Source organism: Branchiostoma belcheri, unplaced genomic scaffold (assembly GCF_001625305.1).
Source record: "Branchiostoma belcheri isolate BF01 breed outbred unplaced genomic scaffold, Haploidv18h27 scaffold17, whole genome shotgun sequence".
Classification (NCBI taxonomy): Eukaryota; Metazoa; Chordata; class Leptocardii; order Amphioxiformes; family Branchiostomatidae; genus Branchiostoma; species Branchiostoma belcheri.
In genome coordinates, this window is record NW_017803157.1 from 61,737 (window position 1) to 76,640 (window position 14,904).

General features: G+C 37.7%; 1 protein-coding gene across 2 annotated transcripts in view; it reads right to left on the bottom strand.

Annotated features, from left to right (window-relative positions):
• Nucleotides 1-13,969, bottom strand: part of LOC109466841 (cGMP-dependent protein kinase 1-like) — a 64,073-nt gene extending 50,104 nt beyond the window's left edge. For both annotated transcript variants that reach the window (XM_019764694.1, XM_019764692.1), the window contains exon 1: nt 13,451-13,969. In XM_019764694.1, coding sequence (XP_019620253.1) covers nt 13,451-13,469 — 19 coding nt within the window. In that variant the 5' untranslated portion in view covers nt 13,470-13,969. The remainder of the gene's footprint in view (nt 1-13,450) is intronic.
• Between the last annotated feature and the right edge of the window lie 935 nt (nt 13,970-14,904).

Below are 14,904 nucleotides of genomic sequence, written 5' to 3' on the forward strand. Positions count from 1 at the left end.
TAGGGTAGCTGATTTTTTTTATATTGTATACAATCATGTATAAAACTGTAATCACTGTATGGTTGTAATGTAGCAAGATGGAACTTTATATTATGTGTATTTCTTATTAATATGGTTGAAAATACAAGTAGAATATCGTGTTCATTCGCGCTAAGCTTAGAACTTTGTCATAACTGATAAAAGAAGCATTTTCAGTTGAATATCAATATTTTATATCATGTCTTATACAATGAGTCTTCGGGCACAGCAAAATGGCCCTAAAAGGGCAAGGTTGAGGCCCTTACTGGTGAAAAATTGCAGTGTTTTTAAGAAATGGCTACCATAAATACTCTAAAGGGAAATGTGCAATGATCTATACGGCAATCAAACCTGGCACCTTGGGAATAATGTATCACACCTACCCTAGATTCCTACACTATGTAATTCATGCTTCCTTTGGGACTGCAATAGGATGTACATGTAACAGCCTCCAGTTTAATTCTGGACTTCAAGTATTTTTTACATCATTTTTACCTATAGATGAGAATATTAGCCCATCTAGATGTAAGGTTGCTGGGATATGGGAATTAGTCCGGATTTAAACTGGAAGTCCAGAATTAAACTGGAGGCTGCTGTTACATGTATGTATACACACACACATGACTATAAACTTTGTGACAAATTGTGTCTCCAGTAACGGTACTGAACTTCTGGTACAGACATCCGTCAGACTTTTGACTATTTTTTTCAGCAAGTATGTTCAGTTTTGAAGCACTTGTTTGACTGACCATATTTCTTCAACCAGCATTTATATACATGTAATGGCTGACCCATGGTACAGTGAGATATTGCAGGACCTTTCAATCAGAATCCTATATACAATGTATGTACATGTAGTAGTGCAATACTACTTCGAGAGTTTTCCCAAGTGAAACATTTTTACTTGAATGCATTTATATTCATTTGGTACATGTAGCATGACTATTTCTGAATCTAGAACTCTATTTCTTTCAAATAGTACAGAATTTGTTCATGAAGAATTATAAATCCCTGTTGAAGAATTATAATCTCTGTTGGGAAATTGACATGTAGAATGAATTAAAAGTAGACAAAATCTCAGTCCAATCTCAGTCCAATATTTGGCCTGCTACTGTAGCCCATGGCACCAAATTTGTATTGGTTAAACATAATAGGAAGAGCCAGCACGGAGAAGGTTAAATGTGTTAACACCCTCTAGACTCACCAAATGGACCATTGCCATGTAGGACTGGCCAAATGGCTGCTCACGACGCACATGAACCATGAAATTGGTAAGGTGGCTCTATCATTCTTTGTGATATAGTTACTGTAGTATCACTACTGTGCAAACCTTCCATAATATGCCAAGGATATTACATTACATACAAGGCAATAAAACTGCACAGCACTTGAATGCCATGTCCCATTTCCTTTGCCAATAACTTCAATAACGGAAGTTATGCTGGAATTGAACTCTTTTTTTACCACCTTATAGTGTATAGGTCTGTGTCTATCTCAATTTTCTTAGCCTTTAGGCGATGCAGCTGTGCTCTCAGAGATAACACTACAGAAGGAGGCTATCCCACTGTGTGTTCAACAGCCATACTCTTGCCCAGAAGTGCTGCATGCTAAGTAAGAAGAGCTGATTCAGAAGCAATGGGTACCCTGACTAGGACTGGTCATATGAACTACTGTGTTTAAAAGTGGGCACTCTACCTACTATTGGTGCTAAGGCCACAGCAAGTAAATTTTATGGATGACATCCTCTGCATGCAGACTCCAAAAAAAGGGAAAAAAACAAAAACATAAGGTGGGCCCCCTAAATAAAAGACTACTGTTCTGCCACACGACCCCACAATGCTGCAATATTGGGAGAATTAACACAACACAGCCAAAGGGTAAGGTGCTTAATCATTAGGCCAGTCTTTGTTGATGATATATGATGTATAGAGGATTAAAGTGGGTCATATTATCGTATACATTGTATAGTGACAGGACTATCCCCACGGCTATATTCAACTGCCATACAATCAGATAAGGTTGAATTAAAATTACCTCCACTGTGCTTTAATTTCAATGGGTCAGGCCAATAAAATGATATATGATACAAAATGTATTTCTTTATACATACAATTATTGATATATTACACTACTATATGTATGTTAAAATGCATAACAATCTACAAAACAGGAGCATAAATGTAGACATTTTTGGTGAAAGCTACTAGTTTCCCAAAAAGGACATTTCTATTCAGTGCATCACTCTATAGCACCGACTAGTCCCCCAATGTAAACTAACGGGAGTAACAGCCTGGCTTGTGTGAGCTCATAATAAAATCACAATAAAACTTTAACTATAATGGGCCTAATGGGTGCTTAGCTACTAGTCAGAAGGCATACTGATACAACAGCCAAATGCAAGTACGAAGTGATGCAATGCAGTGTAAGGGCGGTCCAGATTGTAGTTTGATGTACATGTACAAAACTCGCTGGAATAATGATACCAAAAAGTCTTCAAAATTTCCTCTATAAAGCTCTTGCTAATGTCAATGTGTGTCAGTTTTAAAGGGAAAGATTCTGTTCTACTGTTAAAGACAGTACAGAATATGAAAGCACCAACATCAAACTGCATTTCGACAACCCACCATCCATGCTTGCAACTTTCTTCTGTTTCCAACACCATTTAATGAGTTCTTTGAGGCTTAACGATGATGACAGCTGAACTATCATGAGGCACTTTCTGTGACCACAATTACATTTAGAGGCTTTGAACCAAGACTTGGCACATCCTTCATGTGCAAGAATGCCATTAGAGACATTTGTTTAACACCATTAGATCTCATTTCAGCACCAAGGCTAAGCCCTGCCTAACTGTAATCACAACGCCACAGGAATATATAACAAGACTTGAAACAGCTCAAAAACATTCTGTGTTATCAACATGATTGTGCTGAGACTGTCTGTCAGTTTAATGCAGTCTTGTGAATGGTGTCTAGTACCTACTTCTGGTCTTTGTACCCTGGAAAACAGATCATGTACGTCATTTTGAATGATACTGCCCACATCCAATCAGAATCCTTGTGTACAATGAACTGTCGGTTCAACTAAAAACACCATCCATAATGTTTTTGGGTGGACCTTCAACTTGCTTTGAAAGTTTTTGATTGTCAGAGAACAAAGTAGATTCATTTTCAGTGGAAAATGGTGCATCTATAGTGGGAAAATGAGAATCTCCTCAAGGGCGGTTTTTCCGGCTATACAGATACAGGCTCAGTCAGTGCAAATTAATACATTCAAGAGTCACGATTTGCACAGGTTTGATGTGGGTGTACCAGTTCTGTTGACAGTCTCATTCTCAGCCATGATCCTATGTCATCAATCAATGCCAATTAACATCCCACCAAATCCAGAGGGGGCAACAACAGATTATTGGCAACTACAAATCTGGGACAAACTTTCCAACAAATTAGTCACAATCACTACAAGGCACGGCTCACTACTTAGATATTAGAATTAGATAGGAGGAACACAGCAATATGCCATGCAGATTTCAAGGACCTGCATGGTGTAGAAACTGGGGCAACTTCAGAATAAGATCTTAAATCCTGTACATTCTATCAGATCCTAAACAGTTGGACATAGTAGGAGAGAAGAAGGTCCCTTTCCACTCCTTACAGAGCATAGGGGTGGTGCCCATCTCCCTTTCCGTAGCCCTTGGGCCACACAGTTGTGCAATCACTACAGCAGGGGGCAAGTCCAGAGGTAGTGTTGTGTGTTTGACCCTTCTATACTCTTTCTCATAGATGCTGAGTGCTAAGCAGAGAAATCAGTAAGTACCATTTTAATTTTAAGTCTTTGGCATAACCCGGCCGGGGTTTGAACTCACAAGCTCCCGGTTACAAAGTGAGCACTCCTCCCGATTGAGCTATTGCACCTGACACTGAACATAGTGGCTCATCATTTTATTGCTTACAAGATCTGTATGTATAGCTGGTAAAACTGTCCTTTGCTGAAACAGACCAATTTTGCAAGCAACTGTGGATAAGATTCACTAAAAATAAACTCCAAATTCGTATGCTGAACAACCCTGCTGTTACAGTTACTGTAGCAGTGCTCAGAAAGCCAATCAAAGTGAGGGTGACTCTGAAAACAGTGTGGTTAGACTGAGTCTTATCCACACTCAATAATTCAGTATTCACCAGCTAGAGAACGTAAGAGCAATGCATCACCTTCAGAAATAAGAGAATAGTTAATGTAGCAGCAAGGTACCCTAGCCAGGAGATTGTACATAATTTAAAGAATAGAGGGCTAAAAAAGGATAGGCCATTTCACATGCCAGTTTTGTTTAAAAGTTGTTCCTTGTTTCTAATGGGCTCAAAAAAATCACGTTGCAGTATCACGCAGCTGTGTACATTATTAAATACAAAAATAAAGGGCCCTTAGAACTGTGATTTTGTTCAGAAATACAGCTTAAAATATGCTTTTATTTGTATATCATTGTGCATTTGCATACACCTTGGACAATCATCTCATGTATACATACATATCTTGCTCTCCAAAGTAGCAAGTAACATTTAGGAAATGGCTTCTACATCCCAAGTACAGTATTACCCAGAATTCCCACACACATTACCCAGAGTTCCCAAGGACACTCAGCCATTTCACTGTCAGTAATGGCCTGTTTGATGAACTAGGGTCACGGCAAGGGTAACCACAAGGCTTTTGTAATTGTCGCTCTGCCCAAAATCATCTCTCACTCTACTTCATACACCATCCCTCTGTGACACATCCTTCAGGCTATGCCGTATGGGCACCCTTCAAGCCTGACATTTTCAATGGGCTGTTTTAATGAGACCATATGAGATGGCTTTTGAGTGGAACCTGACTCAGCGCCAAGGACAGAGCTATGATGTATCTGGAAGGTGGAGATTAACCTTCAGCTTTGGCAGACGGATGATTTCCACACTCCCATTCTGAGACAGGTCTGTGTATTATATAGCTGACTGGAGCATTTTTTTTACGGCTAGAGAATGTGAAGTTATTAATTTGTGAACCGCAATGTCTGGAGAATTAGGTTAATTGTACATCATAATATAATCATATCTAGATCTGAGCTCACTTGACAACACCTTCATTTGGTTTTTGCCCATCAACATAACTTGATCCTTTTCAACAGTTAATAATGTCGTTGCCCTTCAAGTTACCTTCACACATGAGTATACAAGGGAAGAAGCCAGACAAAAATTCCTTTCAAATTCCAAGGGCAAATGGTGAAGGATTGTGGGTCAGAGTATTAGTAAAATCCTCTCAAACTTCACCATCTGCTCTGATCATAAAAACCTGGCCAACCAGAGGCAATTTATAGTTTTATATCAAAACCTAAAGTTCAGTTGTACACTGTAAATAAATGAATATTTGAGTGATATGAGTTAAATCCAAAACAAGACCTCAGGCTGATTGAAAGTAAAAGAATTTTCTCATATGCCACCATTGCTAAACTGGCACGGACCTTCAAATTTAATGAAACACAGACTGCTGTAGGTAAAAAGGGACACCTCTTATAATTTTGCTACCTCAGCTATTCGATGAGTGAGTGTACATACGAGAACTCATTTCAATATTGCTCTATTGCATGAACAATATTTTTTTTGGATTGAAGACAGTGTCATACTGAAAAATGTAAAAATTGTAACTTAAGTCAAATCTATTTATCTGTTTTAAGCAAGTGTATTACCCCCTAAATGGCCCAATAAGTAAAGTCAAAGATCAAAACATTGTTACAACCACAACAGGTGGTTTTGTAGAGATGTGAAATAATCATTTAATGCAATTTTTCTTTACCAAGGCCAATGAACCTCTCATTCTGTTGAATTTTAGCTTTGTTAATGACACTGGGTATATAATCACAATCTTTACTCATCACTCTCTAATATATTTTTGGAAAATTTATATAACGAAAACTTTTATTTCACACCATTTATCTTAAGATTACTCAATCGATTCCTGCTCTCAAATCCCTATAATCTTCCTAGCTTCACACTTCGGCAGCCACACCTAATACTCCGATATCGAATCCCTTTAAATTGCTGGGGTTGAGGAGTATTGCATATGACCTTGGAGCCTTGCTAGCCAGATCACTGAATGCATGAGAATTGAGGTTGAAGTACACTAGGCCCCTGAGTGCACTTTGTGCAAGGGATAGATAGAACAGATAACCATGATGGCATGAAATTGTAAATTTTACCTTTTTTCTGCATCATAAAGTGTGCCCACTACTCAGCCTGCCGGACTGGTATTGCTTTTTAGAAGCCTAAAGTTTTATGTATAACGTTACAGTTAGCTAATATCTATATGACAGGTCTGCATTTTAAAGTCCAACCCAACAACCATCAAGTAATAGAAAAATGTACCCCAAACCACATTACAGGCCACCCCTATAAAGTTTCCTGACACTGTGCTGTACAGCAATGTTTTATAGTTCAAGAGATGGACCCAAAATCTTTTTCATAATGATTTTTCCATCAAGTATGACATTTGCTGAAGAGAAATGGGCGATATAGAGGGTTTCTGAATTGTTATAAAGATTGCGAGGCTTACTTTGATGGCAGAATGACCTGGAAATGCATGTGGTTTGGAAAATGGAATAGAATGTACCATAATCACTGTGTCTGTCCCATATGCTCCTTGCCAGTGTAGTGAATGAGGTTAGGGGTTGGGGATTGGGGGCACCAAGTCTAAAACTAACCAGGTGTCCAAGATAACAGTTCGTCTGTCAAATGTTTAGGATGGGGCGGCTAAGCAATTCCGAAACTCACCAGGTATGTAAGATTGACAGTTTTTTTCTGACAAAATTTTATGGGAGGGGGCAGCTAACCAATTCAAAATCTCACCAGGTATGCAACATAACAGTTTGTCTATATTAATAATTTATACTTGATTGTCTTGTTATTCCGAAATATTCAGCTATGCTAAAGTGTTCTCCTCAACTTGCAAAAAAAAAAATTTAACACATTTTACACACTGTGTTACTTACAAATGATAACTTCAACTATAATTCTTCATTGATCTTTAATAATGAGTCTTGCAGAGTTCATTCCTTATAATATAAAATAAGTGACAGTAACTACACTTTAAAGGGACCATTAAGTTGCTATGCATAATTTAGCCTGATAGATACTGTTGTCCTTAGCTATCATATCCTGCAGCTGTGTTGCTGAGTGTTTCATGCCCAGTGTTTCTCTTTTAGGCCACAGCAAGTAAATTTCATGGTTAACATCCTCTGCAGACTCCAAATCTAATGTGATAGGGCGGAAAAAAAGGCAGGCAAAAAAACAAGATTCCCACATTTTCAAATTTGGACATCAAAAACCTTGTTTAACAAGTCTGAGATGATATTACCTACTAGTAATTAGATATTGTGCTAAGTTTACTGTCAACTATTACAACATCCATTTGTCACTGAAAAAAAAACTTTTGATTCAGTGGGAACATCACAATATATAGGTACACAGCCACTGTCACATATAAAAGGAATGAAATTGATCACTGCATCAAAATAAAAGACAAAACATTAAATCAGAGCCTAGTCTTGTATCCTCTCTTCATATTTATCTGCCATTCACGTTCTGGCATGACAACAAACTTTTTTGCCCATTTTCGGCATGTTGACCACTGTCGGAGAGAGCAACAAAATTCTTTTTTTTTCCAAAACTAGACAAAAATTGATGCACGCGTTGATGTCATCCATGAAAATTACCTGCTGTGGCCTTATCAAACACACCTGCCTGACAGCTAACGCGCTCGTCATAACTCATATTCCCACGGATGGTTTGGCCTGAAATTAGGTAACGTTGAGATGTGCGGCTGAGTATCATGACGGATGGGTTTCAGCAGATACCCAGGCATGAAATAAATGGACTGAAGATATCACATTATGTAATTATGTACAGCTGGTTCAACCAATGCTTCACTGATGCTGCAAACTTTTCAAGTGAAACTGGATTGTTTGATGCCATCAGTCTTGAAATAATTGCAATTTATTATATCAATATTGATAGTTTGTGTTTCTTTTTGAAGTGATATAGCTGTGTCAGAATCATCACACTTTGAACGAATAAGTTGTGTTCATTACCGCATTCTGTGCTCAAAGACTATTTAAAAATGGCAAACTTCCCATACTCCAAAATCAAGTTGCTGCAAACTAAAATCAATTTTTCGGATAAGGCCATGTTGATTTGATTATATGGATGACATCCGCGCGCGCATGAATTTTTGGCCGTTTCCAAAAAAAAAAGTTTTCAACCATACTGTAAATCGTACAAAACAGTTGCAAAATGAGCAAAAATATACCATAAGTTACATAAAAAATTAATAAAAACTATACCAATGTCGTAGAATGCCAAAATCAAACGAAAAAAGACGAAATTGTAAAGAAATGAACTTGAAGACTAGATTATTCGCCAAACCATATTCTGTGCCATTTGCTCAACCCTCATGGCCACGTAGATTTCATAATGAAAAGAACTTTTTTTTTTGCAAAACTTTTTTTTTAATCGCACGCGCGCATCAGTTTTGGGGCTCCCGGAGGATGTCATCCATATAATCAAATCAACATGGCCTAATATATTGTTACTGTGCCTGGGTATCCCAGTGACAGCAAAATTTTGAAGATATATGCTGAAAAGCAATATTCTGTTATGAGATTGAATGTGCCATAGGGCATACAGAATTGAATTTACCATAAATAACATAATTACAAGGTATGTTTATAAAGTACCTCCAAAGCAATGAGGTTATATGTTTAATGATTATGCATGGATGAACATGCAATGGATATTGTGGCAATCGCTTATAATATTAACTTAGGAATTACACTACATTGATGCATTTTTTATCAATTATTATACTTGAAAGCCTAGGGCAAAATGTTAACACTATTACATGATCTATTGTGAATTAAATATCATTATCTAATAAAGTTTAAACTAGATTATAAGGAAAATCAAATTGTCATACCAGCACCTAAACAATGTCTGATGTACAAGACCTGGATTTCTTTTGATAACTGAGTTTACCTATATAGGCCTTGCACTAGCTGAGTGTCTGGACTATGTTGTTTTTGCCACAGTGACTGTAGTGTATTCCAAGGCATTGGTGTATATTGGTTTGGGTTGACAGACAGGCAGACAGAGAGGTAAGATTGTATTTCAGATATTGGACCGCAATCCTCCAGGGTACGGTGGAAGAAAGAGCACATACATGTACATGTAGCTATTGCTGTTACAGCAATATTTCTTTCCCTGCAACTATTGGAGTGAAATATGGCAGTTGGGGATCTGAAAATTATTCTGACTTTCTGACTGAAGTTGAGTTTACAACACGCATTTGAATGTAACACAATTTCTTTAATTCATGGAGGATATGGAGGATTTTTCTTATTTTTCCTCAGGGTCATCAATGATTTGTTCATTTTCCTTTATTACCTTCAACTGGAATTTTTTGCACTGTAACGTTATTAGAAACCTATGATTGGCAAGGTCTTTGTTCCCATTGGACAGGAGTAATCCACCAAGCAATACTGTTTGGCGGCTGCTAAGTTGACACATGACGGTCAAAAAGTTTATATTGCAGCCTTGTAAAGAAGCTGTCCATCCATTTTTATTCGGAGAAAAGATTGTCAACTCAGAGCACTCAAATGTATTATGTACGCTGAATGCAGGCCATTTGGTTGCACAATTAACACATGGAATTATATTACTTGAAATTCTTGATATTGTACCGTTGGGTTGAAAAATGCATTTTGCCCGTGAGCCTTATGGAAGTACTAAAAGTGCTGGGGAGCGATAATCCACAGATTTACAAGGAGGTGTTGCATAAAAAGATTACTCCAACTACAAACAAGGTTACGAATGGGGCGCTCAGTAACATAATAAGATTTCGGTAAAATCGATAACAATGCTTTGGCCAAGGGGTCCCCTGGTAATGATATATAAAGGGTTCATTCCATACACACCTCATTTACACGGTAGCTAAACTGATGCAATAAAGTATGCCTTGTAAAACTGATGCAGTAAAATATGTCTTAAATAATTTTACAAGACATATATCATTGCATTATTTTTGGCTACCGTGCAAATGGAGAGTTGCAGGGCTTGAAATACAACCTGTGAATAATAATAAGCAAGTGAGTGCAGGTAAAATTGGAGCTCTGCAGGTACAGTTTCTACCTGCACCTAATCTGCACTGGTCCAGTGGGTCTATCTGTACATGGATGTGTACATGTAATACTATGTGGATTTTCATTTGCTGCATTGACTGTTACCATCATCACGGCAGTATTCGGTATAGCCCGTATAACTGCCCTTTGGCATAACACATCAGCTTTGTAGGCATGCGGTGTGGTGGAAGCTAGTTATATTACACCAAATGACTTGTTACACTCAATCTTTGCACATTTAATTGCATTTAGTTGTTTAAAGATTTCTAGTGCTTGGTGGCAATGAGTTCCACTCTGTGGTTAGTTCTTGGGAAATACGTTTTTGAACACCTCAAGTCTCTGTACTTTTTTGTTGTGTCAATAAAGAATCTTGTGTTACGATATTCTTTGCATGTTACCATCCTCCTATGGCAGGGTCAGCGGCTCCGAGTTCCTTGTGGTCCTTCGGAGCCGCTGACCCTGCCATGGGAGGATGCATGTTACCTGCACCAGTCAAGGATAGAAACATTATTTTGAGCCCGGAATAGATTGCAGATTAAAGAAGCCATCAAAAACCAATGAATAAAGTGCTGAAACACCTGATCAGTATTCAGCTGATGTGCAGCATTTCCTGGTGACCTAATTCTATTGTGACATTGATAAAGCTACATGCATGATAATATCTCAGTTGATGAAATTATCAATATACACATGTACATTGCGGTAATTATTATGGAAATGAGCCTCTTTCCTGGGATGTCTACGGTTGATAGTGATGACATTGTAAGTCTACTAAACAATTTAATTATCTCACCTATAAGCAACAAACAAAAACAATTAATTCAAGACCAATTGATAGGAGATACATGTAGTACTTGTTATCTAATTGAATGTGAATATGATAATGGTGGTGTTATTCAATGTCAAATGTGCACTACTGAAATGCTGATACAAGATTTCATGTACTACCTACTCATGCATGTCCAGTTATAAAGATTAAAAAGATCCAGAACATCACAATCACGGCTCTAGCCAGCACCAATTTTTCCGTCAATTACCAAAAATTTGCATTGTGTGACAGAAACTTTTCAAAACCAATCCGTCAACCTTGACAGACAAAATTAACAAATAATCTTGGGTACAAAATATGAAAACATTCGAAGGACCACTTTCAACCACTCTCATCACCATGATTTTTGAAGGCTTGAAAATAAAAATATCTCTGTCGACACAGAAATAACAGAACTTTGCTTACTTCATGGCTTCAGGTCATTTTCTGCTGCAGTATGATAAGCCAAGATCAAGGGCATGATTGATCGCTTTGTTATTTCCAAGGTCAGAAATTGTTAAACTGAGGGATAATCCTTCAGGGCAAGGACTTTGACTATTCCGACTTAATCTCTGAATTTATTGTCTGGATTTTAGGTTCTCACAAATTGGAATATGAAGTGTTAAATCATACTTACTAAAACAATATGATGATAAGTGTATTTCAATAAACATTATCTTGGATTACTATTTCAAACAATCATGGTAGAAACAATCGGTAGATGTATATACAATGTACCTTTGTTAGTTACAATTTTCCTTCTTGGGTTGGCCAAAATTCTTTTAGGGCTTAGACTGCCTGACAGCTAAATCAAATTTGTCTGTTGCAGTTTCAATCTACATGTAATCTATTGGTTCAGAGAAAACTTCCATTAGGCCACACCAATTTAATTTTTTGGTTCTTGGATTTTTTCAGAAAAACTATGAAGTGATGGGGAAAAAACAGATCTATAGGTATCCTATGATAATGCTATGACAGGAGCCATGAAGTCAACATACCGGGCTGGTTTAAAATTTACATAATGAATTTCAAACTTTTAATGAAACCACTGCAAAGATGGAAAAACTGTAACAACTAAGAAGAAAATGACTGTCTTCTACAGTTCGGGGCAAAATTGGGCATTCTTCAGTTAATTCTGAACCACAATCTTTAAAAAAAAATCAGAAAAAAATGAAGCGGGTGAATCTGTGAACCAACAAATTAAATTGGTATGGCCTTAGTCTGATAAATCAGTTATAACAAGTTACTATAGATATACTTTAGATCAAGGTAAAAAAATTGGGGGTACAACTATTCAGTGGCTCATCATTATTGGTATACAGGATCATAAAATTTCAATCTATATTATTGCAGACATGATTGCATGCATGGCTTGGTTTGTCATAAAATGCAGATAAAATTGATTTTACACTGTCTGAGTGTAAATGTTATGGGCATTTTAGAAAATACAATCATGTAAATTCCTTTGGAATGTACAATTTCTAGGTCTTGATTTCCAAAACTATGCAATGCTCAGAGTCTCTGTAATTGTTTCCAAGATTTTTCACTTGTTAGTTGATTAGATGCACAGTCACATAACCTTCAGCCTTGCACTACTTACACTCCCCTGTTGACCAAGGCCGTTGATTGATTTTGGGACGTAAAGTGAGAGACGTCAAATTATACAGCGCAATAACAGGTATGTGCTGTCGACAACTAGTAGCCCTAATGACTTGGGACCCAAATCTGTCTAAAATTTCATTCGTTACACGTTTACAGTAAAATTATAGCCTCCATGCACCTCATGTGTAGCTTACAAAATATATAGTATACAGTAACACTTATGTACAGTCATTTAGTAGTAAATTCTATAGATGCCATTAAGGTAGCACTTAAGTCTACTACAGCCTCAAGAAGTTACTGCAACTAACAGGATGGATGGCAATTTTTTTAAACGTTACATTTTCTAAACACAACACAAGTATACTACCATGGTTACAGTGTAACATTTAGTCTAAGATCAATGAACACCTTTAACAGAGACAATTTTCCATGGGGAAGGTTTGACCCATGTTCACAACATCTACGGTCATTCCAACATTGTCAAAAGCATTTCCACAATCAATAATATACAGTAGAAAATTTTGTGTTTTGGTTATGATCTTATGATCGAAAGACTCCCTGTTTTGCAAGGTAATGGGGATAGTAAATGTCGACTTGGTCTAATAGCCGGTCCTTACTGCTCTTAAGGTTAAGAAAAATCCCAAAAGCAATTTACCATGAGCTGAAGCTGGCTTCATAGTGTGTAATGAACTTATAAGAAGCATACCCCAGGAATAATTTCTGACTCCAGCCCTATAAATCTTTATGATACTATGCAGCAAAAGGCGCAATCAAAATAATTATTTCATCATTATTAAATACCTGTAATAAACTACATCTACCCCTACCTTTCAGCTTGGAAAACATCTTGGAAGATCCTTGGAAGAAGAGTCACTTCAGCAAGCCGCTTCTTGAAGAATCCTGTAGGAATCACAGTCGGTGTAGCTCCCTTAAGGCTGGATGCAACTGTGAGCGTCCCTTCCTTTGGAACTAATGTGAAGGACAGTACATGTACCTGGTGGTTTTTGATGCGAACACAACAGGCTTACAGCTGTGGATTTGTACGATGCAGACAGAAGATACACTGATTATATAGTATTTTCCCCTAACGTCTAATATTCTCTCTTGCAGAATGAGAGACGCAGCATCCTCAAGAGAAGGGATAGCCAGCTGCCAGGGCACAAATGTCTGGCATTCTGCTGAAATCAATACATGGAACTGTAGCGGGTGCCCGAGGCAGCAGTGTCAGGACTACTTAGCTTGTGTGAAGGGACTGCGTAATCTGGGAGAACTCAAGCAGCACTGGGCCAACTCAACACAATTGCTCCGTTCTGGAACCCTGATTGGTAAACATGGTGGTCAGAAAACACACTCAACTGCTGTAGGCTCAGTTGTAGCAAAGGCATGCTACATTAAGTCACAAAAAGGTTTTAAGAGTAGCGTGTTTTTCTCAAATACGCTTCAGAGGAGGGAAAGCAAAAACATGTAAGGTGGTCAGAAAACACATGGGGAAAAACTGCCTCCCTAGCAAAGGCACGCTACAGTAAGTCACAAAATGCTTTGAGAGTATCTTGTTTTTCTCAAATATACTTCAGAGAAGGGAAAAGGAAAATCGTGTAGGGTTGTGTACAAAATACTGTGGAAGAGACGTAAGCTTAGAGCTCAATAACAGGATGTATAGACGACGTCATTGATCGGGATGGGGACATGTTTATGTGACTCACATGCAGACGACCACATTAACTGTTGGATCAATATTCGCTACCTCATAACTGATGTTATCAAAAACAGATAAATCTGGTGTGTATAAGTGACACACACATCAGTCGCCTGATTACAAATATCACAGCACCTGGGCTGCAATTATTTCCCATTTCAACACTGTATCATAAATTTCTCAGTAATAATCACTACAGTTCCATAACTGTCACATTCTAACTGCTAAGAATTTATGCCCCTACATTGCACAAGAGAGTATTATCATGATCATAAAACTGTGGTTTTCACACACACAATTTTTTTGGCCATTTCGTAGGAGCAAGTTCACTGACTTACAGTACGTTTGGACATTTTTGCAGTGTTTTCGAGTTTGTGGTTTTTGTGGTGACCTCCCACTGCGAACTCAGCATACCGTGAACAAAATGTTCTGTCTTCCATGGTCATGGTGTTACTATAGGTTAACCTGCAAACTTAAAGATACAGAAATTATTGATTTTTACCCTAGCAAGAAATTCATGTGTAAGAAGCAAACTTCAGGACGAATTTACAGTACATTTTCACAGCAAGTAGATATTACCGCTGT